The sequence below is a fragment of the Hippocampus zosterae genome, chromosome 15, assembly GCF_025434085.1.
Source record: "Hippocampus zosterae strain Florida chromosome 15, ASM2543408v3, whole genome shotgun sequence".
Lineage (NCBI taxonomy): Eukaryota > Metazoa > Chordata > Actinopteri > Syngnathiformes > Syngnathidae > Hippocampus > Hippocampus zosterae.
Genome location: NC_067465.1, coordinates 13,762,042 through 13,787,583, shown reverse-complemented (window position 1 = coordinate 13,787,583; position 25,542 = coordinate 13,762,042). Strand labels below are relative to the sequence as shown.

Sequence of the window (25,542 nt, the reverse complement as noted above, 5' to 3'; positions counted from 1 at the left end):
GCGAAAAAAATAACTTGTTAACATACAGGATAATCATTCAGTGATTTAAAGAGGGAATATACTGCGTATATGTGTGTATATACCGGTATATATATGTGTGTGTATATATATATATATATATAGAGAGAGAGAGAGAGAGAGAGAGAGAGACAGAGAGAGAGAGAGAGAGAGAGAGAGATTCCTTCCTCATTCCACACCACAGGATAATCAGTGAGGATAATCTTTTAGGGCCTTCCAGTGGACATGCCTTTTATTAATTTGTTCCCGAGTGGGGAAAAATCTCAAATGATCCAAATTTTTAGTCTGCGCGTATCCCACTGAAGTTGGACGACATCATCTTTCGTCATTTTGTCAATGTTCTTTTGTGTGCCCCTTCTAAGGTTTGTTATTGTATAAAATGCTGTTCACAATGCAATCAAGCATGCGGGCGGAGAAACAAAAAACAAAAAACAAAACAAAAAAAAGAAAGAAGAAAACGGATTGACTGTCCGGAGAGTAAAAAATGGCCTACGGAAGGAGGCCGTGGGGAGGAAGGGTTCTCATCTGCGGGGGTCAAAGGTAACATTGTCCATGGACACAAGCTGACAGGTGATATTTGAGATGGACTTCTGGCCACCCCAATGGCCACTGTTGTTCTTGCCGCATAACATACATATTTTATTTGAGAATAGAAGCTTTGCGGGATATAGTCAGTGATATGTCTCACATATTCCCTTTGACACACACACACACACACACACTCACATACGGCCGCGGCCCCATTGTCAGGGGTGCACATAGTTCAGAAGCATGTTGTTACGATTAAAATGCTCAACGTCGCTATCGATTTGCTATCAGAGAGATGAAGAACAGCTGAGTTAGATCACAACACGCTATGATGCCTGCTCGTGTTTCCTGATTAAAAACGAGATCAGGTCAATAGACACACTGTCCGTTATCAGATGGGACGACGGGATGGAAATTTTGATATTGAGAAAACGTGAATGTTTTCATTTTGTGGTACGACTTCAACAAACCGAGCGGGTCTTTCCCACCGTGCGCCTTGAATGGATGGAATACAGTACAGCGAAGTCAAACATTCATGTTCGTAAGCATGATAGCCACTGGAGGAAAAAAGAAAAACTCTTGAATTTACTTAAAGTTGAACATGTACCTGTACATCAGTTGCACATAATTAAAATGTGTTCAAATAACATATGGCTATGATTTGATGATTTCCAATGGGAATACGGGGAAATGACATTGGTTTAACACATGCTAATCGTGTGAAACTGTAATTTACGGTAAGCCCTTTGGTCCGCTGTACTTTAGCTTTTTGCTAAAGTACACATTAGCTAAAGTAGATGTGATACGACACAATTCAACACCATTAAGAGTGGAACGAATCAGTTTGCATCAGAAAATCAGTTTTTGACGTAAACAACGCAAGTGCATCGAATTAAGTCATATCACTCCACTGTGAAATATATTGAGATATGTATCGAATCGTCTTTTATTTTGGAAGAGATACATCTGAGAAAAAAATTGCACATTAACAGTACTTGAAAAGTCTCTCCATCATATCCTCTCAAACTGAGCCGTACCATATCACACAGAATCGGAATCGCACCGAGGTAAACTGCAGTGTTCCAGTTTGAAATGAAACTCTCCTAGGATTGTTTGGCACCCCATCTATCAAGAACCGTATTATGTGGGGACAATCATACAATGTTTCGGTGAGGATAAGATACAGTACCGGTGACTACATACAATAAAATAAAAACACACAATACAGATACAGATACAATGTGATCAAATATGATGTGATATGAATCGATGGGACAGGATACAATATTAAATAGCCAAATAAATAGGCGACAATACAGATAAGTGTGATACAAACAGATACAATACAGATCGATACAATATGATACAGATATGATACAGTACAAACAGTTAAGGTTCAAATGGATACAACTCAATAGTGATACATATGATGTGCTACGGTAGTGATTGATATGGTACAATACAGATATGACAGGATAGAAAACTATTAAAAACAAATACAGTGCGGTACAATACACATAGTGTATATTTGATGCAGATATATGATTCAACAACAATACAGCACGATACGACACCGATTTAAAACAATACGATAGAGGATGATTCAGTACGCCGTGTTTTTCAATGCATCTGTTAATACAACGGTTTTGTATGTGTCGTCAGCGTCTGGGGCATTCCGTTCATTCAACAACCACGGGCTGCCATGTGATGTTCTGAATTCAAGTGACGAGCCGCTGGAGTGGGAAATAATTGAGGAGTTAGTCTGGTGCAGACATCACACACTTGAGGAAAGGGGAAAAAAAACAAAATAGAAGATTTTGTAATTGGCGTAGCAGCGCAGTAGGCTGCTACTGCCAGTAATTTATTGGCACTGATGCTTGTCAAGGCATTTAGATGACTTTTCCTGTGTCTGCACGCACATGTGCACGGGCACGCGCACACACACACTCCAATAACCGTACCCTTGCAGATTTTCATCCCTGCATTGTCTTGTTTCTATTTGGAGCAAAAGCAACATTCTGGTGCGAAGGCCAATCCATCACTGTCGAACTTGTCTGCTGGCTGTGACACTCTGGTCTCCTCCCTGAAGGGACAGTCGGGCTACAGGGGTGACTCAGGTCACTTCCATGCGCCTTCTGCACCAGCCAACGCGTCCCCAGGCCCTGAAGAATAATGTAGCGCATTGCAAGGAGTAAAAGTACAGATAGCATTGTCGTGAAGTTCCTCGTACAGTACAGGTGCATCCCGAAATCAATTAACATATGAGAAAAGTGCATTTATTTCAGTAGTTCCACACATGTTTTGCACTGTATGATTTATTTTTATTTTTTAATGACGTAATGTTTGAATTGCTTGAGATTTCTGTGATACGATATATGAGTTTTTTTTTTAATGAAACTATGAAATAAGTTACATTGTCCATTGTACATTTTTCTGAGCTGCATTTTAATTTGTGTCCCAAACTCGCAGCTAATTGCTTATGGGGCAAATGCAAATAAACCCCATCATTTCTATATATATATATATATATATATATACAGAGAGAGAGAGAGAGAGAGAGAGAGAGGGAGGTGGCACTGCATTGTTAAAAACACATTTTTTAATTATTTATTTATTTTAATATATTTCTTTGTTTGAAAAAAATCACATGCGCCAAACTTTCAATATTTTGTTGAGTTGCCCAATGGTATCACATTTTGTTCCCTGGATTTATTATTATTTTTATTATTATCATTATTATTTGTCAGACTGCTTGGTGTATTTTATTTCACAGAAATGTATTCAAATATTTCCATGGATGTTTTCCCAGCTTTAAAACAAGAGGAGATTTACCACCCGCCGACCCCTCCCACCGGATCCCCCTCCTCGAAAGACACAGACAACTGCAGCTGGGGCTCAAATGGCCGCTGGGCTTTGAAAGTGGCCATCTCGTGTCACGCATGCACTTCAAGTTTGCTCCAAACAAATGAGGACGTGCATGGCGATTGGATGTCAGCTGCTGTCTTTGCCGATGGTGGACCAACACACACTCTTGTTTCTTCCCTATGACATGTCATTAAGGAAAAACACCCCAATGATGACATTTGCTTTATTTTGCCTGATTTCGTTTCATGGAATTTTGAAAGGTGATTTTGTTTCATGTGCATCACTTTCCGGGATTCTTTATTCATTTGCGCGTCCTCAAATCCGCGCTGTATTTTTATTTTTATTTTTTTTACCCAAAACAGTCGTTACAGTTGCAACAACTTCCGACTATACAAATGATTGACATTGAGAGTAACAAATCTTTAGCACAACTCACCAAGCAGATTTGCTCTGACAGAATTTGCTGAACCGTTTTTAAATCGGGCTTCAATACAAACCGTTCTATAAATTCTTGTTTGTTTTGAAACGTGTGAAAATCATTTTTCACAACAGCCAAACGAAAAACATTGAAGCCATGAAAATATGAACGACGTCAATAAAACAACTACATTGGCATATTAGCTTGCCCCCGAATTTGGCAGAATTACTATCGTGCCATAAAAGATTTGAAATTGTGATGTTGATAAGCATCGTGTCATTTTCTCATTTATGAAGATGGTGAATTTAGATTTTACTTTGCTCTAATCAAAATAGACGCAAAAGTTTCAACTATTCCATTGTTAAAAATAAATAAATAAAATCGGGTCTCTTCAACAATTCAAAGCAACAAATTTTGATCCAAGTTCATGAAAATTGGCTTTCCAATAAATGAGAGTTTACAGAACGAATCCTTCCCTTTGCATGGTCCCCCGACTTAAAAACAAGAAGAAGAAAAAAAAATAATTCAGTGAATTGTTTTTGGAGCATTGCTTTGTGGCGCTCAATGGCAGTCATTTACAGTCTATTTAGAAGATATTCCAACGTAATGAGCTATTTCTTCCCCCAAAATGAAAAGTTGTGCGAGTTGTTTTTTTGTCATTTTCTTTTTTTCAAAGTCGTGAATCAAAATATTCCGTGACAAAAGGATTTTTTTCCGTGATTTCTTGAGCCGCACCTGCATCGCAGCGTGATTGATGACGCAACGACAATTAGCAAACCTGCAGTGGTCGACAGCGAGGTCGGTACACCGGCCCATCACATTTTGTGCTCATTAACCTCATCGCTTCCGTTCACCGCCCCCCCCCCCCACATCCCCTTCCCCCCGGGTCGCAAGTGCAGAACAGAGCTCGCGATGTCTCGCGGATGCGGCTGAAGAAGAAGCTTGTGTTTCAGGGACAAGTGTGTGTTGCTGCTCGTAACTTTTTGTCCTGCTTTTTGGAGCGGCGGCGCCCACATAATTGGCATCTACGGCTTCTTGGGATTGGAAGCAGATGGGGTGGGGGGTCGGGGGGGGTCTCGGCTGCCGCGCCGCACACGCTGACCCGCAGCTAAAACATTTTTCGCAGGTCCGGGTGGGTCACGCAAGTGCATCGCGCACGCACGCAGTGCCCCCCCCCTGCCCCCCACCCACTCGACAAGATTGCAAAGGTGACGAGCCCCCCAACGAGTAGGCAAATTAGTTCACGCCAGCGTGTGCAGCGTCCTTCTTTCTTTTTGGGGCTCCATTCGTCATCTTTGCAAGTGGCTGCAGTGGTCGTGACGTGCGTCACGTTTGAGCTCCCCACTTGGGGGTCGTGCATCAGCTGACTGGTCATAGAACAGTCATAAGAGACGGCAGGGGGCTTATCGGGATATGAAAGCATATTACTATTTTAGGTAGTTTTCCCCTCTTCTGCTTCTTTTACTTCTTCGTCTTGCATTTGGCACATTTCAGTCATGGAAATAAAACTTTTGGATTTGTAATTCTTTTTTTCTTTTTTCTTTTTTTTCTCTCTCAAATGAATCCAAAATGCTCGTACTTGAATACACGTGCCAATGTGGATTTGACATCTTGCATACATGAGTTTTTAATCAATAAAATAAGATCCGATATTCTTGTCGGGGGGTTTTTTCGATCTTCATGTCATAATTCCAAATTCCTTAACAGCAGACATTTTTTCTAATTACACGTTATTGTATGAATATGTCCGTTTTACGTCTTCCAATGTATTTTTCCCAATATCTCACAAAGCATATCCGATTTTTTTTTACATTTAGTTTTTACAGGACCTGAATGACGTAACCCCCGCCTCCGGCCCCAAATAATATTTGTTTTGAATACATCGTGCATTTTTATCTCACAAATTTGGAAATTAAATTTCACTTTTTCCCCCCTTTGTAATTTCAGGCACGGCGCATGGAGGTGGAATATTTCTAAACAGTAACAGTTTAATGTAGCGGAACATTACGGGGGACGGAGGTGGGTTGAAAAAAATTGGATTCCTCAGAATAGACAAATTGGGGGACTTCCATTTCAATGGTCGCCGTTGGTGCGAGCCCCCTCCCCCCTAAAAAAGTGTTGATATCAAACAAAGCAGGTCCCTGCACGTAATAAGCATCGCCAAAATTATGTTCCTTGTGGCCGCAAAGTTTAGGGGTCTTGTTGTCATATTTGGGGGCAACCCGACCCCCCCCCCCACCCCCACCCCATCCACGCAGGCTCACGCGTGAAAACCGACTCCAGCGCGCTGATTGGATTTTTATTCCTTCCTGACCTGGAAATGCTCCATGAGCGCGCCATCAATCTTTGGACTCGCACGACCAGAGGACAAAGCAGAGAAAAGGACATGGCAGGACTTTTCAGTACAATTGTTGATTTGGCACCTGTTTTTTTTTTAATCTTAAGTTTTGTTTTGATTGATCCTTTCCTGTCTTTAGGAATTCAAGTATACGCATGACTTGTACACACTCACAACAAGTCTGTTGAGACGATTGCGCGTCTCATGTTGTTGCGCAACTGCGAGTTTTGGGGCTCACGAGCGTGTGAAATTTGCCTCCGTTTCCATATTTAAGTAGGGAAAAAATGCAGTCGGCCCAAATATAAACCTATTCATATTGTTAGTACTGTATTATTATTAAGACGCCGATTGGCGAAAATGATGTCAATGCGCATCTATACGGACTGACAAGCAACTATTAAACGCAACTTAACAGCTTGTATATTGAGTTGTATTTTTTTTAATTGTCATTACTATCACTTATGCTATATTATCAAAACTGTGAAACTGTTAAATAAATTATTATACTGTGTGGAAAATAAAAGTACTCCAAAAAAGAAAAATAAAGAAAGGAAACCGTCTGACTATGAATTGAACTTATTTCCATATTTATTTCCCAAATATTTTGTACTCTTTGTGAAAATGAAGCTGTGCGACAAGTGAAAGCAATTACAAATAAATCCTATTATGACTTTAATTGGAAGGCAGACTTGTATGGCAAGTTTTCTGTGTCAAAATGTGACATTTTGCGCACGCATACTGCCAGCCGGGCGGCATTCAACAAGAGCGGGTTTAAATATTTGCCATTTTGTGTTTTGCTATTATAGTTTTACATTAACTGATGCTGTCATCCCAAACGCATTTGATCCACTCGCACCCAAAACGTACAAGCTCCAATTTAAATTTGAGGAATTCCTCTCGAGGTTGTCTTTTAAAAGTGTACTTAATTTTTTTCAAGGTTAAATATTGCTGTATCGTCAATTTAATCTGAAATATTAGATGGATATTGCAGTAATAGGATATTGGGGGCGCGGGGAGTGGGGGGGGGGGGTTACATGTCATAAGTCTCATGCAGGCTATAGTGTAAAATACCACCAGCCTTGTATTGAAACCCTGCAAGAAACCAGTCTTCTAAAAACGTCTTAAGCTCACATAAAATGAACATTTATTAAACAAACAGGCAAAATCCTTCCCAAAAAAAATACTTATCAACATGTGAAGAATCTTTCAAATAGCATAGGACGATATACACGTTCCCTCGGTCACTAATATAATGGAACACTTTTTTAAATGTTTTTTTTTTTTAAGAGAGGGGGTTTAGTCAGTTTAGGAAACACTGTTTTGCATGTGTGTGTGTATGTGTGTGTGTGCGTGTGCGTGTGTGTGTGTGTTTGGTCCATAATATCCTGGCTACGGCTTGGAAATAAATTACTATATGCAAGATACACGTCCATGAAAAAAAGACATTTGAACATATGAAGCACAAAAAAAAAGAGAGCGACTTACGTGTTATTTGTGGTAACACTGTTTAGAAACATCAAGTCTTTTTTTGTTTGTTTGTTTGTTTGTGTTCTGTCTCCTATAAGTCCATTTTAGTGAGAATGGAATGGGAACGGGACTTTGGGATTGGATTGTTGGGGGTGGGATGGGGGGGGGGGCTGTTTGGTGGTGAATCAGAACTTGCTGCAGTCATACACAAAAGCTCCCGAAGTGCGATAGATGGACTGGCTGGGCGGGAAGGACATCTGGCAGCTGTTATTCCCGTTCACCGGCGAGTTATTCAAGCCAATTCTCTGCGACTCGAACATCTCCCGCACCGAGTGGAAGTTCTGCTGCTGCGCGGCCGCCGCGGCCGCCGCCGCCGGATACGCGGCGCCCAGGTGACCCAGGTCCCCGGCCTGGTTGAGGTACCATGAGGTCAGCCTGCCCTGGTGGGCGTGCGGGTGGCCCTCCTGGCCAGAGTTGAGGCCGCCGTGGCCCAGGGAGGCCGAGGTGGTGGTGGCCGAGTAGTCTGGGAGCGTCTCGTCCTGCACGGTGGTGCTGGGGGCGGCCAGGTGGCTCGCCCGCTCCCCGGCGTACAAGCTCATGGCCTGCATGTTGCAATGGTAGGTGGCGTTGGAGGTAGTGGAGATGGAGTTCTGGTTACAGGGGGAGCTGTACGCGGAGGTCGGACTCGGGGAGTAGCTGAGCGACAACGACGGGGCGATACCTGCTGTCCTTGACGGGGGCAGCTCGGTGCCCCCTTGCGGGGACCCCCGCAGGGAGGTCATGATATTGTCCACGCTGAAGCCCTGCGCCGAAGCCTGGCCGTGGTGTTGGTGGTGATGGTGGTGGTGCTGGTGCTGCTGCTGCTCCGCGGCCTCCATGCCCTGCACCATGGAGCGGTTGGACGGGATGCTGCTGTGCGGGCTCCCGCTGGACATGCTGCTGCTGTCCGGGCTCTCGATCTTGGGCACGGCGCTCAAGGACGGCGAGTTGGCCTGCGGGGGTGTCACCGTGCCGTTCTCCGTCTTAATATCCTGGATCCGTACGGGCTGCGTGCCGGCCTGCTCCTGGTCCCGGGACTGCTGCTGCTGCTGCTGCTGTCGGGGCGGCGCGTCCTTCTGCAGCCGGTCCTCCTTTTCCTTGAGCACGTCCTTCTTCTTGAAGCGCCGTCGCCTGCGCAGGAAGCTGCCGTTCTCGAACATGTTGTACGAGTCCGGGTCCAGGGTCCAGTAGCTGCCCTTGCCGGGCTTCTTGTCGTCGCGCGGCACTTTGACGAAGCACTCGTTGAGAGACAAGTTGTGGCGGATGCTGTTCTGCCAACCTTGCTTGTTGTCCCGGTAGAAAGGGAACCGCTCCATGATGAACTGATAAATCCCGTTCAGGGTGACTTTTTTGTCGGGTGAGTTCTGGATGGCCATGGTGATAAGCGCGATGTAGCTGTACGGAGGCTTCACCATGTCTTTGGGCTGAGGCTGAGGGGTGTACGGTCCGTAGGCACGCGCCATGCCGGCCGGGTACTGGTCGTGCGCGGCGTGCGTGTACATGTTCATGGGCGCCGGCATGCCCGTGTATCCCCCGCCGGCCGCCGCTCGGTAGTAGCCCGGGTCGCCGCTGATGTACGGCACGACGCCCAGCGAGTTCGGGCTGGAGACGGAGTAGCGCGCCTGCATGGCTTCGGCTCCTCCAAAAAAACTAACTTTGGTTCCCGTGCGCAAAAAAAATAAAAAATAAAAAAATAATAATAACCCCGAATCGTGGCTCCTTTTTTAAATCATAAAAAAGGAAGAAAAAAGAAAGCGATGCGTGTTTTTAAGCCGTCCCCATCTCAGAGCGTTGAGAAAAGTTCTGGACTTTGGACATCCGTCACCACGCAGAACTTTTTGCGCAGTTAAATTCTTTCCTCCTTTTTGCTGCCAGTGGAGCTCCTCCTCGCTCAGGGCCACCAGCGTCCAATGGGAAGTGTGGCAGCCCCCCCCCCCCCCCCCCGATAGGGAGCTGGGGCGGGACAGCCCATTTCAGGCCCACGTCGAGTCACAACAACCCGATGAAGGAAGAGCGAGTTATCCTCTAAATGCGCAAATATCACTCAAATCTGTCATATGGTCGCCACAACTCATTTGTTTCTATTTGGTGGTCTCTTTCGTTTTCTTCTTTTTTTCATTTCAAGAAAGCAGATGGCTGCTGTTGGAGCAGTGACATCAAAGTCGTGACTGGGCTCATTAAGGGAAGGAATTAAAAGGCAAATTTGGGCTGAGAGGTGTGAAGATTTGTTCAGGGTGGGCCTTTAAAGGCAGGCTGCCAAATGGCGTTTTGTCTTCAATGTTGAGACGAATGCTCACTTGGGGGTGGGGGTCGGGGGTTCTCTTTTTAATGAAACACTTGCATAACACACGCACTCAACGTGATGCTCTTTAAGACTTCAGTAATGAGTGTGTTTCTTCAAGTAACCCCGGTCGGTCAAGATTTGCAATGTTGTGAAAGTAATACAAAATAAAAATACAAATGAAACGATTGATCCCATCAAAAGGCTCTCAAATGCTCAGCGTGAAATCGTTCATGTGACTGCGAGGCAAAGTTACACTCCCGATATGAGCGTGTAAGCCTTTGCGCGTCGTCTTTATTAAAATGTCCCGCGCAGTGCTCGGACGGTTTCTCCTTACATGGACCCGGGCATGAACTTTTTCCACCGCCTCGGGGCTGTTTGCACACGCAGCCCACGATGCAGGGCCTTCGCCTTAATACCGCGGCCTGCCCACCAGGCTGTCACCCCCCCCTCGCCCCCACCCCCTGTACAATTGAGGCTATTCAGCGTAGCTAACCTTTTTTGTGTTGTTTGCAACGGGACGGAAAATATGAAGCATTTTTACTGAACCATGCACAGGTTGCGTATAGGTGGTCCGACAGTCGATCGCAATTCCCCTGAAGACAATTCATTATGCATATTTATTTCATAATCACAAGTATGGAAATGTGGACTAGTTGGATAGGATTTCAATGTGGCCTTGCATTGGGTTGGCATTCTCGAGGTGTGAGGAATACAATCTTTAAGGCACTCACTATATTAATTTGAAAAGGGGCAAGAAGAACTAAAGTAATTACTTTGAATGTGGCTCCCTCTAGTGCATAGAAAGGGTACAGCAGAACAAAAGTTGCACAAGCCAGCAATTGGTTCCATACAGTGTCGCGCCGCCCTCTGCTTGGTTGGGGGACTTCTGGGAGTTGTAAAAGCTGACTTCGGAGTGCACGTTGAGTCACTTTTCTGGCTGTAAGAGTCACTAAATATGTCACACGCATTCATTGCTAAAATATATTGGAGAGTGTTGAATGTCAGCATGTGTAGCGCATATGTAATAAAACACATTTATAAGCAATAAAAAGACAAACAGAAGTGTCTCTTGAGTGAGCACTCGTGCCAACTGCCTCCAGTGGGTTGGCAGTTCATGTGCGCGTGATCGATGGCAGCATGGAACGCCCCCCCCCCCTCCCCCATGCGCATGTACATGGTTTGAACAGGAAATATTCAGAGTTGGCTATTTTAATATTGAAATCATCAAAAATATTGAATTGAAAAAGAAAATCAATGTCAAGCACGGACCATTGAACTGAAACATATTTTAATGGAATCATACATTATTTTTTTCTTCCTCTTCACATGCAGTGAAAAGATAGCAGGGGGCGGCACTGCCTCGCTTGCCTACTGTGACTGCACGCCCGCGCTACATGTATGTACATTTGTATACGATATTTTAATATTTGGCATTAAGGTGGTATTTTGGGTCGTTTTTTTTTTTGGTACTCTTTGGTAGAAAATATACATATTTTTTAAAACCCAGAAACACTAATTTAGATGAATTACGATACACTTTTTTGGGTTCTGTGTTTTATGAGGTTTTTTTCCCTCAAAAATTAATTAAAAAAAATACAGCCGTATTGGCACCCGTATTTTGGAAGGACACATTGTTTCATGTTGATGCACGAGAGAGAAGGCTTCCCTGCCTTCCCAACAAAGACCTGACAAGTCTCATAGGCTTCGTACACACCCACTCAGTCTGTTGACTAGATTACTTAAACTGCGCTCCAAAACAATGCGTCCCGGCTGTGTGGGAGCATGTTCGTCCCTCCACCGAAGATGGCACCATCAAAAAGGATACATTGCTTGAACCGCGGCGGCGGGGTGTTGGTTCGCAGCCTTGACCAGATTATTATTTATTTAATAAGAAGCCTCGTTTTGAAGATTTCTCAACCCAGTCAGCTGATTTTCAGACAAGGAAGCCATGACACTGACTGCTCAGGTGAAGGTGGAAGAGACAGCTGGAACTGTCAGCTCGGTCAGTTTTTTTTTCTTGGAAAAAAAAATTCTGATAAAGAAAAAAAACCCAAACCTTAAATGTATTTCAACGAATAAGAAGACAAGATGAACTTCATAGCGCTACCCATCACCATGTTTTTCCTCCGACTTAAAAACCTCAGCTACACCGTCAGCGCCTCCAGATTTACAAGTCAAGTGAGAGCCACCTTCGATGCCACCAGCATAAGCCTCTTCACCTCTCTCAGAATGCAATGTTGATTCATGTTAATTACTACATTAGGTGTTCGAATGAAAGATTTAAGTAAATACATATACCGCTATAATCTTTGTCTAAAATATGTAAAGTATAAATACTGTTTACATATTTTAAACGTGCACCTATCTATCATGTTTCTTGCTTACATCTACGATCAGCCAGGCAATGACATGTAACCGGTCTGTTGTCAACGGCTTGTAGACCCAAACCTTGACCAACAGATGGTGCTAACATACTGTGAAACAGCTGTCAAATATCAAATTCCTAGGGTGGGAGGGCCCGGCACCAATTAACCGCGAAAAAGGAGGGATGACTGTACTCCATATCACACATTCAAACTTGATTGGAATTAAAAACATTTAGATGACCTGTAAATTATATCATTTCAAATATTCGATCATTGAGTGCATATTTAGAGGCCCTTCATGCTTTTACTCACAAATAATAATAATGAACTGAAAAGAATCATTGCTGCCAACTAGTGGTTATTTTGAGTACTACTACAGTTAGTGTCTTAAATGTCAAAATGGGAGTCTGTCTCCGTGAAGCTATTCAGCAGCAGATGAACAAAGAGAAGGTTCTGGCAGGTTCTTACCTCTTGACTGACCGCTCATCCTTCCATTTTGTATCGCATCGGCCAATGAACTCTCAAAGCAAGCTGTAGGAAACCTTCGATGTCAGTCAGGCCTCCAAAGCCTCCTGGAAAGAGTGCAAGTCATAATTCATTGTAGTTTCAATGTATAAAGCAGCCATTTAATTGCATAGATTAGATAGACGTGGACAAAGGTTGAGATCCGAAATGAATAGATAAACATCAGTTTAATGAGACACACACACACACACAAAATGGTAATCTGGTAAAAGTCTGTCTTTTTTTGCGGTTGAAGATATGTCTTTTTTTGTTGTTATTATTTCAAATGGCCGAGACAAAAATGATGCTGGGGGACACAATACTCAACCCTATGGATAAAAATAAGTCCACACACCTTTGTTGAAGTGCTATAAAAAAAGTAAGATAAATAAAACATTTCTAAACCGTTACCACCACCCCAAAAAAATCTAAGTGAAACTGACAACTGAGAAAATGGGGTTGCTTAAGTATGCACACCCTCTCAATATTGCTCCGTGGTTCTGTTCGAAATTAACTAATCACATTATAAATCAATCATATATATTCATTCATTAATTTTCTGAACCACTTTATCCTCACTCGGGTCACGGGGGTTGCTGGAGCCTATCCCAGCTGTCTTTGGGCAGTAGGCGGGGTCACCCTGAACCGCAGGGCACACAGAGACGAACAATCATCCGCGCACCATATATTATATATATACATATATACATATATATATATTCATGGTTATGATTTGGGGTGAACCAAGAATCTATGTACCCAATTTGTTATCATGGAAAGGACACGTGATTTATTATTGCTTGCGTTAAATACACACTAGAGGGCAGCAGTGACAAACTGAGTGGCCAAGGAAAGCGCAACTTGGACTTATAAAAACCTAAAATGGTCGAATTCCCGAAAGACAAAAGGAAATGATCGAGTTCTCCTCTTAAAAATAAAAACAAAAAATACAAACGGCATGTAGAGTGAATTGTTGAATGAAGTATTGTTCACGTTGAGCAAGTAAAATTAGGAGACCACAACCAATCACACAATACAAGTCGACCACAGGATTGAACAACCAATAATAATAATGAAGTAGAAGAAAATTAAGTTCTAATACCCTATAAATGTTGCCTATAATAATAATACCGACAAACAGTTTAGATAAAACATTCCTTTAATGACTATTTTCAGCAATATTAAGTGCAAGGAGTAACAAATGTACAAGTGCGTCTCAATAATTGGAGATGGCATCAAAGTTGATTGTTTCACCAGTTCAATTCAACAACATAAACTTTGTTCGTTAGACATCGTTATCCATCAGTCAAAAGAAGGGATGATACTTTTCATAATTGCGTACTAATTAAAAATCATTTTCAGTTGTAATTTCCTGAGATGGTGTATTTGTGGTTTTCGTGAACGAAATTATTCAAATTTGAAATTATGATTTTTTTTTCACGCTCGGAGTTTCTCTCTTTAAACGAGTTTCACGTTTTGAAGTGAACCACTGACGTTCACGGCAGGAATGGCAATGCTATACTTTTGTTTTTCTTTATGCACGTGCGCCATCAGGTGTGCTGCCATCACATTGCCAAGAAAATGTCATACGGCCACTTAGAAAACGTTACGTTGATGTTGGATTGCAAAAACACCTTCGAGGGGTCTTATTTACTTCAGTTTGAAGGGGTGGGGGGCTATAGTGTTCGGCTCCAAATGTCTCTCTTTACATGATACAAGGCTTGACGTCCTGATAGGCGCTCTGGTGATGGTGCAGCTGATGAGGAGGATGATGGTGATGAGGATGATGATGATAATAAGACGCTCCGGTGCCCGAATGCAGAGAGGACATCCCGTTGAGGCTGAGAACCAAATCCTTTCTCTCGCACACTGCACCGGAGTGGCTGGAGTACCGAGACAGTCCAGCTGCAAACAAACACCACAAAGCAGCAAATTGATGAAAAAAGAAAACAAAACTGGCATCATTTAGAACTCAATCACTCAAAATTATTACACGATTCAGTGGATGAAATATACACTAAGTCCGTTGTTAATTAATATGCGGCTGCGTGGTTTACGTGTTATTTAAGACTTAATTTGAATCCTAGTTATATTTTTTTGGGGGGGGGGGGTATGAACGTGGCGCCATTTTGTTTGCGTCCTTAAATAACATGACAATATTACTATACCGAAGAAATTACGAGACACGAAATGCTAATTTAAATGCGACAGTAAGTCAATATTGTGAAACGTGCAACCGGGTCATGTTCGATGTAGTTGCATAGCTTATCTAGTTTTGCAAGCGATGTTATCGACATTTTTCATGTCTGCAGGTTTTACGCTCTCACCCACTGGGTCATACATAACCACATTTTGATTTTTTAAAATGGACCGATTTCATCTTGGATTAATCTGACCATACTTTAGGTTGTTTTGATTAAAAAAATAAAATATGAAGAAAATATATTTTTTGTACTAAACATCCCACAATGTTACATCAAATTCACCCAAGTAGCGCGTCAGGTCTTTTTTGATTATTTTTGACCCAGCAGTTTTAAGGGGATCCATATTAAATATATTTGTAAAACGTCATTTTTATGTTTGTTAGTCAATTATTTATGCCTGGCGAGAATGGTGTACATTTAAAGGTGATTTAGAGGAATTTACTTTTCAAGCAAACGCCTACAAGAATAAATTAAATGGAAAAACGAGGTTAAAAAACAGCAACCACCTGCAGAAAAACGAATAAATTAATTGTTCTCGGTAATTTTTTTTTTAAAGGTAAATTATGGTAAAAAAAAGACCGGTTGAAACCGAGTTTGCATTAATTGCCTTTTAAAGCCTAAACACCTGCAATAAATAAACCTTTAGACGGGTGTAATTCATTTCGCAACTATAAACGGCTATTTTACCCAAACACGACACCATAATGGTCACCAGACCACAATTTGTTGTTCTTGTTTAAAATAGCTCCGCGTGTGCGTGTGTGTATTTGGAGGTGGTGGGGGATATTAAATAAGAACGATGGAGTATGGTCACAAAATCGGAGTTTGCGTCGCTTACCTGGAATGTCGGCTGAATCTCGTGCGTTATGATGCAGATAACTTTGATCCAGAGAGTAGGACGCCATCCCGTGCGTGTGCAGAGCGCCGGTACCGTTACTGGAGGCCACGGTCTGCTGTTTAAGATAAGGGGGGACCGCAGACGAACTCCAGTGGGGGGCCGCGTTGCCGTAAGGGGTTTGACAGTCCACGGAACCCACCACGGCCGGGGAGGACTGCAGCGAGCTGCCGCCGCTGTCCGTGCAGATGTAATCCGCGTTGGGGGTCGCGGCCATGTACGGCGAGCCGGAGCCCGGGGACACGTGATGCCCACCCGCCAACCCCTCAAACCCACCGTGAGACATCGAGTTGAAGTCTAAATTGTAGCCGTTGTGACATACTAACGGCCCCGCGGCGGTTTGGAAGTCGAACCCGATGCCGTTCATCATCCTGTACATTGGTTTCAACGTTTGGCATTTTCGACGGAAGCCGCGAGGTCTGCGTCGGAAGGATCCCTCCTCGAACATGAACTCGCTACCCGGGTCGATGGTCCAGTAGTGGCCCTTACCGGGCCTGCCGAGGCCCTTGGGCAGCTTGATGAAACACTCGTTGAGCGACAGGTTGTGTCGGACCGAATTCTTCCAGCCCTGGTAGGAGCCTCGGAAGAAGGTGAACCGCGCCTGCAGAAACTGGTAGATTTCGCTCAGAGTGAGGCGCTTGCTGGGTGAGCTCTGGATGGCCATGACGATGAGGGCGATGTACGAGTAGGGGGGCTTCTCCGGGCGCCTCAATCCCGAGTTGCCACGCTTGGCTTTGGCCGCTGCGTCGTGCGTGCTGGACGGCGCGATGGAGCGCACCACGCTCGGGTCCAAATGTCCGTGGGGGCTCTTGGTCGTCATGGTCACAATGTAAAACAAATCGATTAAGGAGGGGGAAAAAATCACCCTGGCTCAATTAGAAATATTTTAAAAATGGCGTCTGAGGCATGAGAACCTCCAGCCTCGCCTCCTCTTCCTTGCCTCGGTCCATTGCAAAGACCAGCAAAGCCCCTGGATTTTGCTCCAACACCCACTGGACCACCTATCACTTCTCCAAATCTGCCTCTGCCCCTCTAACCCTTCGCAAGCCCTCCAAGAAATCCTCTGCAACTCAACTCCCTCCCATCTGGACATAATCCAGACTAGAAGCCGGACACAAGATTGTGGAGTGGAAGACCCCCCCTTCTCCTCCTCCTCCCCCTGACCCCCCTCGACACAAGCACTCCCTCTCCTCCATTCCCCCCAGTCCCTTCACTTGTAGGAGCACAAGTGGACGCTAAACACATTTTTAAACATGATACTCTGACCTTGCGTGTGAGATCTCAACTTTTGGCTCAAATGAGATGTGCAGCCCCATAGGAGTGCTCTTTTGTTTTGGATCTCAACCAATTAGAAAGTGTTTCCCCACCCTTGAATTAAATATGCATTCAAGTGTACTGAAATGGTGATTCCCTAAATTTGTTAAAATAATTCAGAGCTTTGTATTTGGGTGCATTTGTTTGGTAGTTAGCAGGCTATTTCCCAGTTAAAGGAGGATGAAGAACAGACGGCGGGTGTCAACATATTCAGGCGGTTGAACATTTACAGCAGAATCATAATGACTCACATAGTTGGAAAATTTATAATGCGCCCTTATAAAGATAGAATTTAACTGGTTGATGCTTCATGCAGCATTCCACGTCACGGTTTTACGGTCATTGGCTTTGTATTCATTGGTCAGTGCCCTTCATGTCATGCTTTAAGAGTTAAACAGACGGATGCCAAAAAGGCATGGGTACGCAATTACGTTTGAAAATACACTTTGCATTTTTTTATATAAAGTATTTGCAAAAGTAATATTGCCTAATGATGCACAATAACTAAGTAAAATGTAGTATAAAATGACTAGGCAACTTAAATGCGGACTTGGCCAAAAACTTTCATCACTGCTATTGAGGGGCCTCGAAAGAGCACGCAGTTCTTAACTCGATGTATGACAAAAATGCCACTGTCAATACGGACAAAATTTTTGTTCCGTTTATTTGTGATCATAGACTTTTCAATGTATATATAAAAGATCCACTACTCAAAGCAAACGAAGGGTTTAAAGCAAACAACCAGATACCGTGACTTTATTTTTGCAGTTTAAAGGGCTGTCTTGCACAAAACACACCATTCAAGGGCAGCACAAAACTGCTCAACAGCAAAATAACCTTAAGAAACTCATTTGGCTGGCAACCAGTTTATGTCAGCTGGAAGAGGTTCCAGCCCGCAACACTCGTGAGGAGAAACCAGTTTGGGAATTTGATGGGGTTTTTTTTCCTTCCATGGCTACATCAGTGGGCATTTTATCAGAATCATCATTCCTGACGTTAATATGCATTGAGGAGCAATTTCAGGGACCTTTCACACAACAGGCAAGGAATAGAATTAATTGGATTCATGTTGACGTGCACTATTTCTGTAGCTATTGGCACCTACAAGTTATTACAAGGACCATCAAGTGCATTTAAGTGTTACTCAACTTTGTCATGTAAACAAATAAAACAAACAACTTATCATTTTTCTGTCAAGTAATCGTAATGAATTAAGACAGTTAAGTGCCCTGGCATAGTTGAATGAATCATTTAGAGCCTACGCAGGCAGAACTTATCTTTGGGGTCAATTTGACCCTACATGTTTAATGTCTCAAGAACATTTTTCGGTTCACATTTTATTAATTTTTCTTCATGCGGACAGCTCAGTAATCATTCGTTCATAAAATGAACATGTTTTCAAACCTGTGCACATTGTACACTTCAGTGATATTTGGGGTCACTTTGAGCTGTTTTAGCTCTGTAAAACAGATCAGAAAGATGAACATTCTGTTTCTCTCCGTGATGAACACACTTTTTTTTCTCAGAAAAGATTTAGGGGCTCTACAATGGAACGATAAGTGCCACAATCACTAATAGCTCAGAATTGACCAATAAATTCAATCACAGTCCACATATATACACAACTTTAATTTTTTTCATAATTTAAATTACAACATGAGAAGGTTTATAAAATGTAACAAAAAATGCTCACGCAAGTCAAGAAACTATGACCAAATAACGTGTACTGGAATTACAAAATAAACTCTGTGTGTGTGGGGACACTAAAATCAACAATTAGGCAGACGATAGACTAATGTTTGGTCAATTGATTTCAGTCCATCGCCTCACCAGTGCACGTGATTTAGGTTTGGTAAGGAAGGCATATGAGCATGGGTCCCAAAATGTTATTCTCGTGAGCGATCATTAAAGGCACCATGAGAAATTATCCAATTTGTAGTTTTTCAAAAATTGCATTCATTAATTTACAATAAATGTCCTTGTGTTTCTATGCCTGCGACGTCGAGTGTCAGGTAAAACAATTCAATGATTTTCCACTAGATGGCAGCAAGCACAATTCACCTGTTGCCATTCAACACAACAGAACAATCGCGTTTTTAAACAAGCCGGCTTTCACATTGAATCAATAAATATGAGTTCATTTGGACAAGCTCGCCATGACTTCACTTTATACTCCCCCCATCCCCCTCATGTAAAATATGCGCTCAGTAAACTTTGGGAAACACTGCGACAGACCGATGGAGGGTTCAAAGTTTGTTGGAGAAGCCGGCAAGTTGGCGCATGCGCAGCTCCAAGGTTGGCGAAGCCACTCGGGAGCACGTAAAGCGGCGACACAGGTGGATCGAAACGCGGCATCATGACGACGGCGTAGCCTTGGACGTGATTCGAGTCCCGTCTGAACGGCGTGCTGAGGATGTTGTCTATCGTGAAGGAACTCGAGAACTGTTTGGCCGCGATCGGCGGCGCGTCCTCGCAGCTGCCTTTCTCCTCCTCCTCCTTCTGTTTGCCGAGGCGGATGCTGATGCGCTTTCGCCTGCGCCTGAACACGCCGTCGGCAAACGTGTACTCGCTGTGCGGGTTGAGCATCCAGAAGTTGTCCTTCCCCCACGGCCGGGACGGGTCCCGCAGCACTTTGTGGAAACAGTCGTTGAGCGACAGGTTGTGGCGCACAGAGTTCCTCCAGCCCGTGTAGCTGCCGCGGAAGAAGGGAAACTTGTTCATGAGATACTCGTTGATTTCGGCCAAGGTCAGGCGTCCGTGCGGCGAGTCCCGGATGGCCATGGCGATGAGGGCGATGTACGAGAACGGCGGTTTGGGTCTGCGCATGTACGGCTTCGATTTGCCTGCGAGGGGAATGTGCGCCGCGCAGTCCCCATCCGAGCCCAACTCCTCGCACTCCCTCGGCTCTGGAGGCCTGGCGGTGGTCTCGACAAAGTTCAGGCTGTGGTGTTTCCCGCACACGACCCCAAGCTTCATTGTTTCCCCCCCCTTGAGCCGATCGGGTCTCGAAGTTCCCGTGCGTAAAAATGTGCCAATTGCTTCTAGTGGCTGTACCTTTGCGATGCACGTTCTCACCTACAACCTGTTTGAGCAACACTTTATAGTTTACCTCGGGGACAACCCAAAAGGGCGGGGCTTGTGATTCCTTGTAACGGCGTTTCCCATCCTTTGAGTCAAGGCACATTTTTACATGAGAAAAAAAACAAAACAAGCAGCAGACAAAATGTCAGAAAAACTACATGTCACGTCTGGCGTTCAGTGGAAGAGCATTCATTCTCTTTTCTTGTCACAATACATCACCGGCGCTGATAAATCAAAGTTACCTGCAATTAAATCTTCAGACCAATGAAGCAAAATTGGACAATTTCCCACAGCACACCTGATGGTCTCTTACAGCACGCTAACGTGTCACTGCCGTCAATGTTTTGTACATTACTGTACACTGTAGTTTTGATCTCCAGAAACCACCCACAGAATGCAGGGCTGTTTGCTAGGGCTACACAAGAGGGGGTATGGCCCCCCACACCCTCCACCACCCCAAAAAAGAACAACCCCCCCACGCAAAAGCCGATTACTTATTAACTAGAATCACATGGCATGTGCAACAAATAATGGATGGAAAATAAACACAACCAAGTTAAAACATCCAAAATTAAATAAATGGAGCCCAAGGCCATTGCCGGTGTCGTATGACTTCTTGCTGATTCTCAACATACATAATGCCAGGGACTTATCATTGGAACCGCACCTGTGGAAATATGATGTGCTATTACACTCCTTTTGCCCATAGCTGCACTGGAATTTCCACTTGTTAAGCCTACGCGGTCTTCCTGGAGGTTGAATCTCCTTCTGCGCTCAGTGCCATTACATCATCATCGTCCAACTACAAGAAACATTTAGTGATGCATTTCTCTTCCTAATCAACCGCCATGACTTGCAAAGCAACTACGAGTCGCAAATCTGGAAAAGGCGGAGAATACAGTAGTACAGGGAGCGAGGCTTTGGCTAATTTTTACTTGTCTAGTAACTACGGCAGTCGTAAACATTTCTCATGATTTACTCTCTGTATCCGTAAGACTTGTTACAAAAACACTCAACACAACCAGTTGTTCCACTCTCTGTCAGGCAACACCGCGAGTTTCTCAAAGCTTGCTAATTGGCTATTGTTACGTTGGACGGCACAATCGCTCAAACCTCAATTTTGACTACACACAAAAGGATTTCCAAGCATAAACAGTGAACGGGTTTAACATTTGCGATTGTCCGCCCCGACTATTATCCGAGCAGATTAGGTAATTGCTCCGAACACACCCCGCAGGGCAAGAGAACCGGTCAGGATAATCTTATCGGGGTATGTGATGATCAGGCCTCTGCTGACTTGGACGTTTGTATTGCTGCAGTGTACCGAGAACTCTTTCGGAAATGTTGGGCTCCTAATTTCACGATATCTAGCAACACCACGGCATTCTAAGACAACGATAACTTAAACGGAGTATTCTCATTCTTGTAAATTCAAATGGTTTTCACACTGAGGTTCCCAGACTCCCGTGAGGTCCACAAGTCGGACCTTGGGGGTCCACAATCAACCATTATGCTGTATTTATTTTTTTTTTAAGTGCATACTTCAAAAAAACGGCATGCCAATAACACAAAAAACATTCACATTCATTTCGATGACAACAAAAACTTGACAGGAAAAGTCAAAAGGGATTTTTTTTCTCAACATTGTCATATTTTTTAGAGAGAATAAAGGCATATTTTCCATAATTAAAACATATTACAAGACTATGGTTGTATTTTTTAGATCCACTTATTAAAATGTTTTTCGTTTTCTTCCTTTAAATTATGACTTTGTTTCCACAAGATGACAACCCCCCCACCCCCCCACACACACACACACAAAAATTGAATTGCAACTTTTTCTTTTTCTTGAAAAGAGGCAACTTTTAATTCCACTGGCATAAACGGATACACAGGTTTAAACAAACATGATCAACCGGAGTGAAAAACTCTGCCCTTTAAACTCTACGTTGGGGGGGGGGGGGGATCACTCTGGAGTAGCTTGCACGCACTTGTAATAAAGTGTTGATTTGTTTTTTCCGATGACAATTTCCTGTCTGGCTTTCGCGCAAGATCCAAGTGTCACTTTTGACATGCGTTATGCAAATAATTTGAGAAAGAAAAAAAAATCTTCCTTACTGCCAGCTAAAGGGCTGCACAAAACAGGACCAAAACGACTTGATTACCATCAGCCATTAAAGTAATCGCTCACCCGGGATGTCTGCACATTTGAAAATAGTATTCAGATATAATTTAATTGTGGGTTTGGAAGCTTGGAAGGACATGAATTATGGAAACGCCTGTACCTTGACTCTACAAACATTTTAATAGGCAAAGCCACAAACTACGGTAGATCCCCGTTTTGAGCACGGACATCATCCACAAATGCAAAAATACTTTTCAAGCATTGGCGATGTGCCGTCAGCTGTGTACCATGTTAAGCAACTCTGGGACGTCGAAATGTAACACACACCCCGATAATCATCGATGAACTCCCAGACAGTTCAAGCTGCGTTTGCCGCACTCGACTTGAATGCCGCCATCCAGCCTTGCAAGGCGACTGATCTTGGCCGTGACTCAGGCGGCCTCACAAAACGCAATTTTGAAAAATATTCATATTAAAGTCATATTAAATTGCATCTTTTGGTGTGGACGAATCCACTTTTCAATCAGGCCCGTCATTTTCGCCACAGGGAATAATACTGTCAACGCAAGAACAATTTCAATGGACGTACGCGCAAAAAGTCAAAAGTTTGAAAACGCCGACAAATTCAAACGTTTGCAAACACGTGGAGAGGTTCGGAAATTCAAGCTTTGAGCTCTTAAGAATGCACAGCTGTGAACTCCAAGTCACTGCGGGTCATAAAACATCGGCCACATCATAGAAATGCCGAGATGTGCAAAGCTGTTCACTGGGCAAAAGGTGCCCACTTTGAAGAATCAAAAGGAGAAAACTTATTTTGGTTGGTTTGGTTCACATGTTGTGTGTGTGCGTGTGTGGGAAGGGGGAGGGGGGGGGGGGGTCCTCAAATAATTCTATCCATGTTTCATCCTAAATGCTGATGACTTTGGCATTCATCGACAATTCCGAACATCTTTACCAACCTTTTGTCTTGTACCGTATAATCACCTCATTATGTTAACACAGTTGCAAAGATTAAAATAGTGCAAACCCAAATAAAAATACTGTTGTTCATTTTAGGCTTTGTTTTATCTTGTAAAAAGTCAATGTAAAAGTGAAAAAATTGGACCATTTTGGTGTGGGATTGTAAAAATGAAATCTACGGAGCCCCAGACATTACATAAAAAATGCGCACTACTTTTTTTGTGCACGCTAATGATCATTTTGTACGCACATTGTAACATGTTGTGCACACGATGTCGTCGTGCACGTGCGCAAAGCAGCCCGTGCTCACAAGGTCGTTCCGCATGCGAACGTAATCGTTACAGCGTGTGCACAAATTAGTTTATTTATTTTTTTGCTACGTCATGTCTGGGGCTTGATACAAATGTATCGAGCAGGAAACAAAGGAGACCCATTTAATTATTTTTAGTGGTCTACCAAAAACAAAAAAGATCCGATGAGTCGGTGCTTCCTTGAGTTTGAAGCGTGCTCTGTTTGCAATCATTGGACGAAAGACGCGTCCAACATGAAAACGGGACCAATCCGAATCATCTTTCGTGGCCATGGACGGGAAGCACACAAGAAATGTTAACAATTTGCAGCAGATTGCGCATGGTGTCTCGAAATAACCCTGCAAAAGACGTCTATACCGACGTACGTGTGCGCTGCGTTTGCCTAAATCCCGCTCGCTCTCTACACAAACAAAAGTTGTGTGCGTGTGAGGCGGCCGTTAGTCGGTGGGGGGTTCGGGATGATTTCCAGATGATTAGGCCTCGGCAAACGTAAACAGGAGCCCCAGCATCCGGGATGCGTTCAAAAGGATCAAAATAAACGCACAATTTGATGCTCGTTTCAAACGCTTCGCGTTGCTATTTTCAAAAATCAGCCACTAAGGCCGATTATGCACAAGCATGTCATCACGGGAAGCCTTAAACGCATTTGAACGCAAGTTCTTGCTTGTGCGGTAATTTCAGTCCTGTTGTACACTCCCGCACGCGGCGTGACAGCAAACTCTGCGCATTCTGTCGGAGCAAATTGTGCACGCTCAGCCGTTGCCCTGCCCCTGTAATATTCTCAACTACAGGCCGTCTATTTCAAGACGACCATTCCTTTATATCTTGCCAAAAGCAGACAAGAAAAAATGATGTGAGGACATGGGACTTTTTTTCCCCCCCCTCATGGGAGATCAGGGCAGATTGTTACTTTACTTTATCCATCCATCCATCCATTTTCTGATCTGCTTAACCCTCACAAAGTTCGCGGGGAGGTGCTGGAGCCTATCCCAGCCGTCTTCGGGCAGTAGGCGGGGGACACCTTGAATCGGTTGCCAGCCAATCGCAGGGCACACAAAAACGAACAATCATCCACGCCCACACTCACACCTAGGGACATTTCAGAGTGTTCAATCATCCTGCCATGCATGTTTTTGGAATGTGGGAGGAAACCGGAGCACCCGGAGAAAACCCACGCAGGCCCGGGGAGAACATGCAAACTCCACACAGGGAGGCCGGAGCTGGAATTGAACCTGGTACCTCTGCACTGTGAGGTCAATGTGCAAACCACTGGACCACCGTGCTGCGTTACTTCACTTTGTAATCGATAAAATGCCGTTGACTTACGCCTGCTGCTTTCGAAGATGTACAGTGTCGTGTGTACAAAAACAGTGTTTGTTTATGATTATTCATGTCGGGGCGTCAATCAACCGCTGATCCAGAAATCTATCGCTCGAAGTCACGGGTGCTTGTTGAGTCGTTTACTTCCGATTCCATCACTTCAAACATGATTTTATTGTTCCGCAGTGTGAAAAGCTGCCGTTATTGAAAGCACCGAAATAAAGCATTTGTCACCGCTTTCACCCCCGTTGCTCCATCAGCGCTGTTGGAGCGAGTCAAAGCGGCAAAAGATCGCAATCTTAATGCAAAACAGCCACCAACCGAGGGAGATTCAGAGTCGGCGTACAACATTTTAACCTGGGAAGTTACTTGCGCGGCTGACTTCAAAATTGGTGACCGGTGTCATTGGAAGGACTAAACACAATACTTCAATTTTGCTTTTCAGTTTGCATCATTAAGAAGTGTTATTACACCGTCTACAATGAGGAAATGGCATCAAGACATG

At 43.8% G+C, this 25,542-nt stretch overlaps 3 protein-coding genes across 3 annotated transcripts; all 3 read right to left on the bottom strand.

Moving 5' to 3' along the window:
• Positions 1–7,168: 7,168 nt before the first annotated feature.
• foxc1a (forkhead box C1a) lies at positions 7,169–9,543 on the bottom strand. The gene has a single exon (XM_052087836.1). It carries the CDS (start codon positions 9,299–9,301, stop codon positions 7,820–7,822), a length of 1,482 nt encoding a protein of 493 aa, XP_051943796.1. The 5' UTR covers positions 9,302–9,543; the 3' UTR covers positions 7,169–7,819.
• A 4,286-nt stretch (positions 9,544–13,829) lies between these two features.
• Positions 13,830–16,993, bottom strand: LOC127616320 (forkhead box protein F2-like). Its single transcript, XM_052087850.1, has 2 exons — positions 15,870–16,993; positions 13,830–14,732 (listed from the first exon to the last, which is right to left on the bottom strand). Exons 1-2 carry the CDS (start codon positions 16,744–16,746, stop codon positions 14,533–14,535), a joined length of 1,077 nt encoding a protein of 358 aa, XP_051943810.1. The 5' UTR covers positions 16,747–16,993; the 3' UTR covers positions 13,830–14,532.
• A 1,857-nt stretch (positions 16,994–18,850) lies between these two features.
• On the bottom strand, positions 18,851–20,341 carry LOC127616326 (forkhead box protein Q1-like). The gene has a single exon (XM_052087858.1). The coding sequence runs from the start codon at positions 20,214–20,216 to the stop codon at positions 19,428–19,430; it is 789 nt and encodes a 262-aa protein (XP_051943818.1). The 5' UTR covers positions 20,217–20,341; the 3' UTR covers positions 18,851–19,427.
• Positions 20,342–25,542: the final 5,201 nt, after the last annotated feature.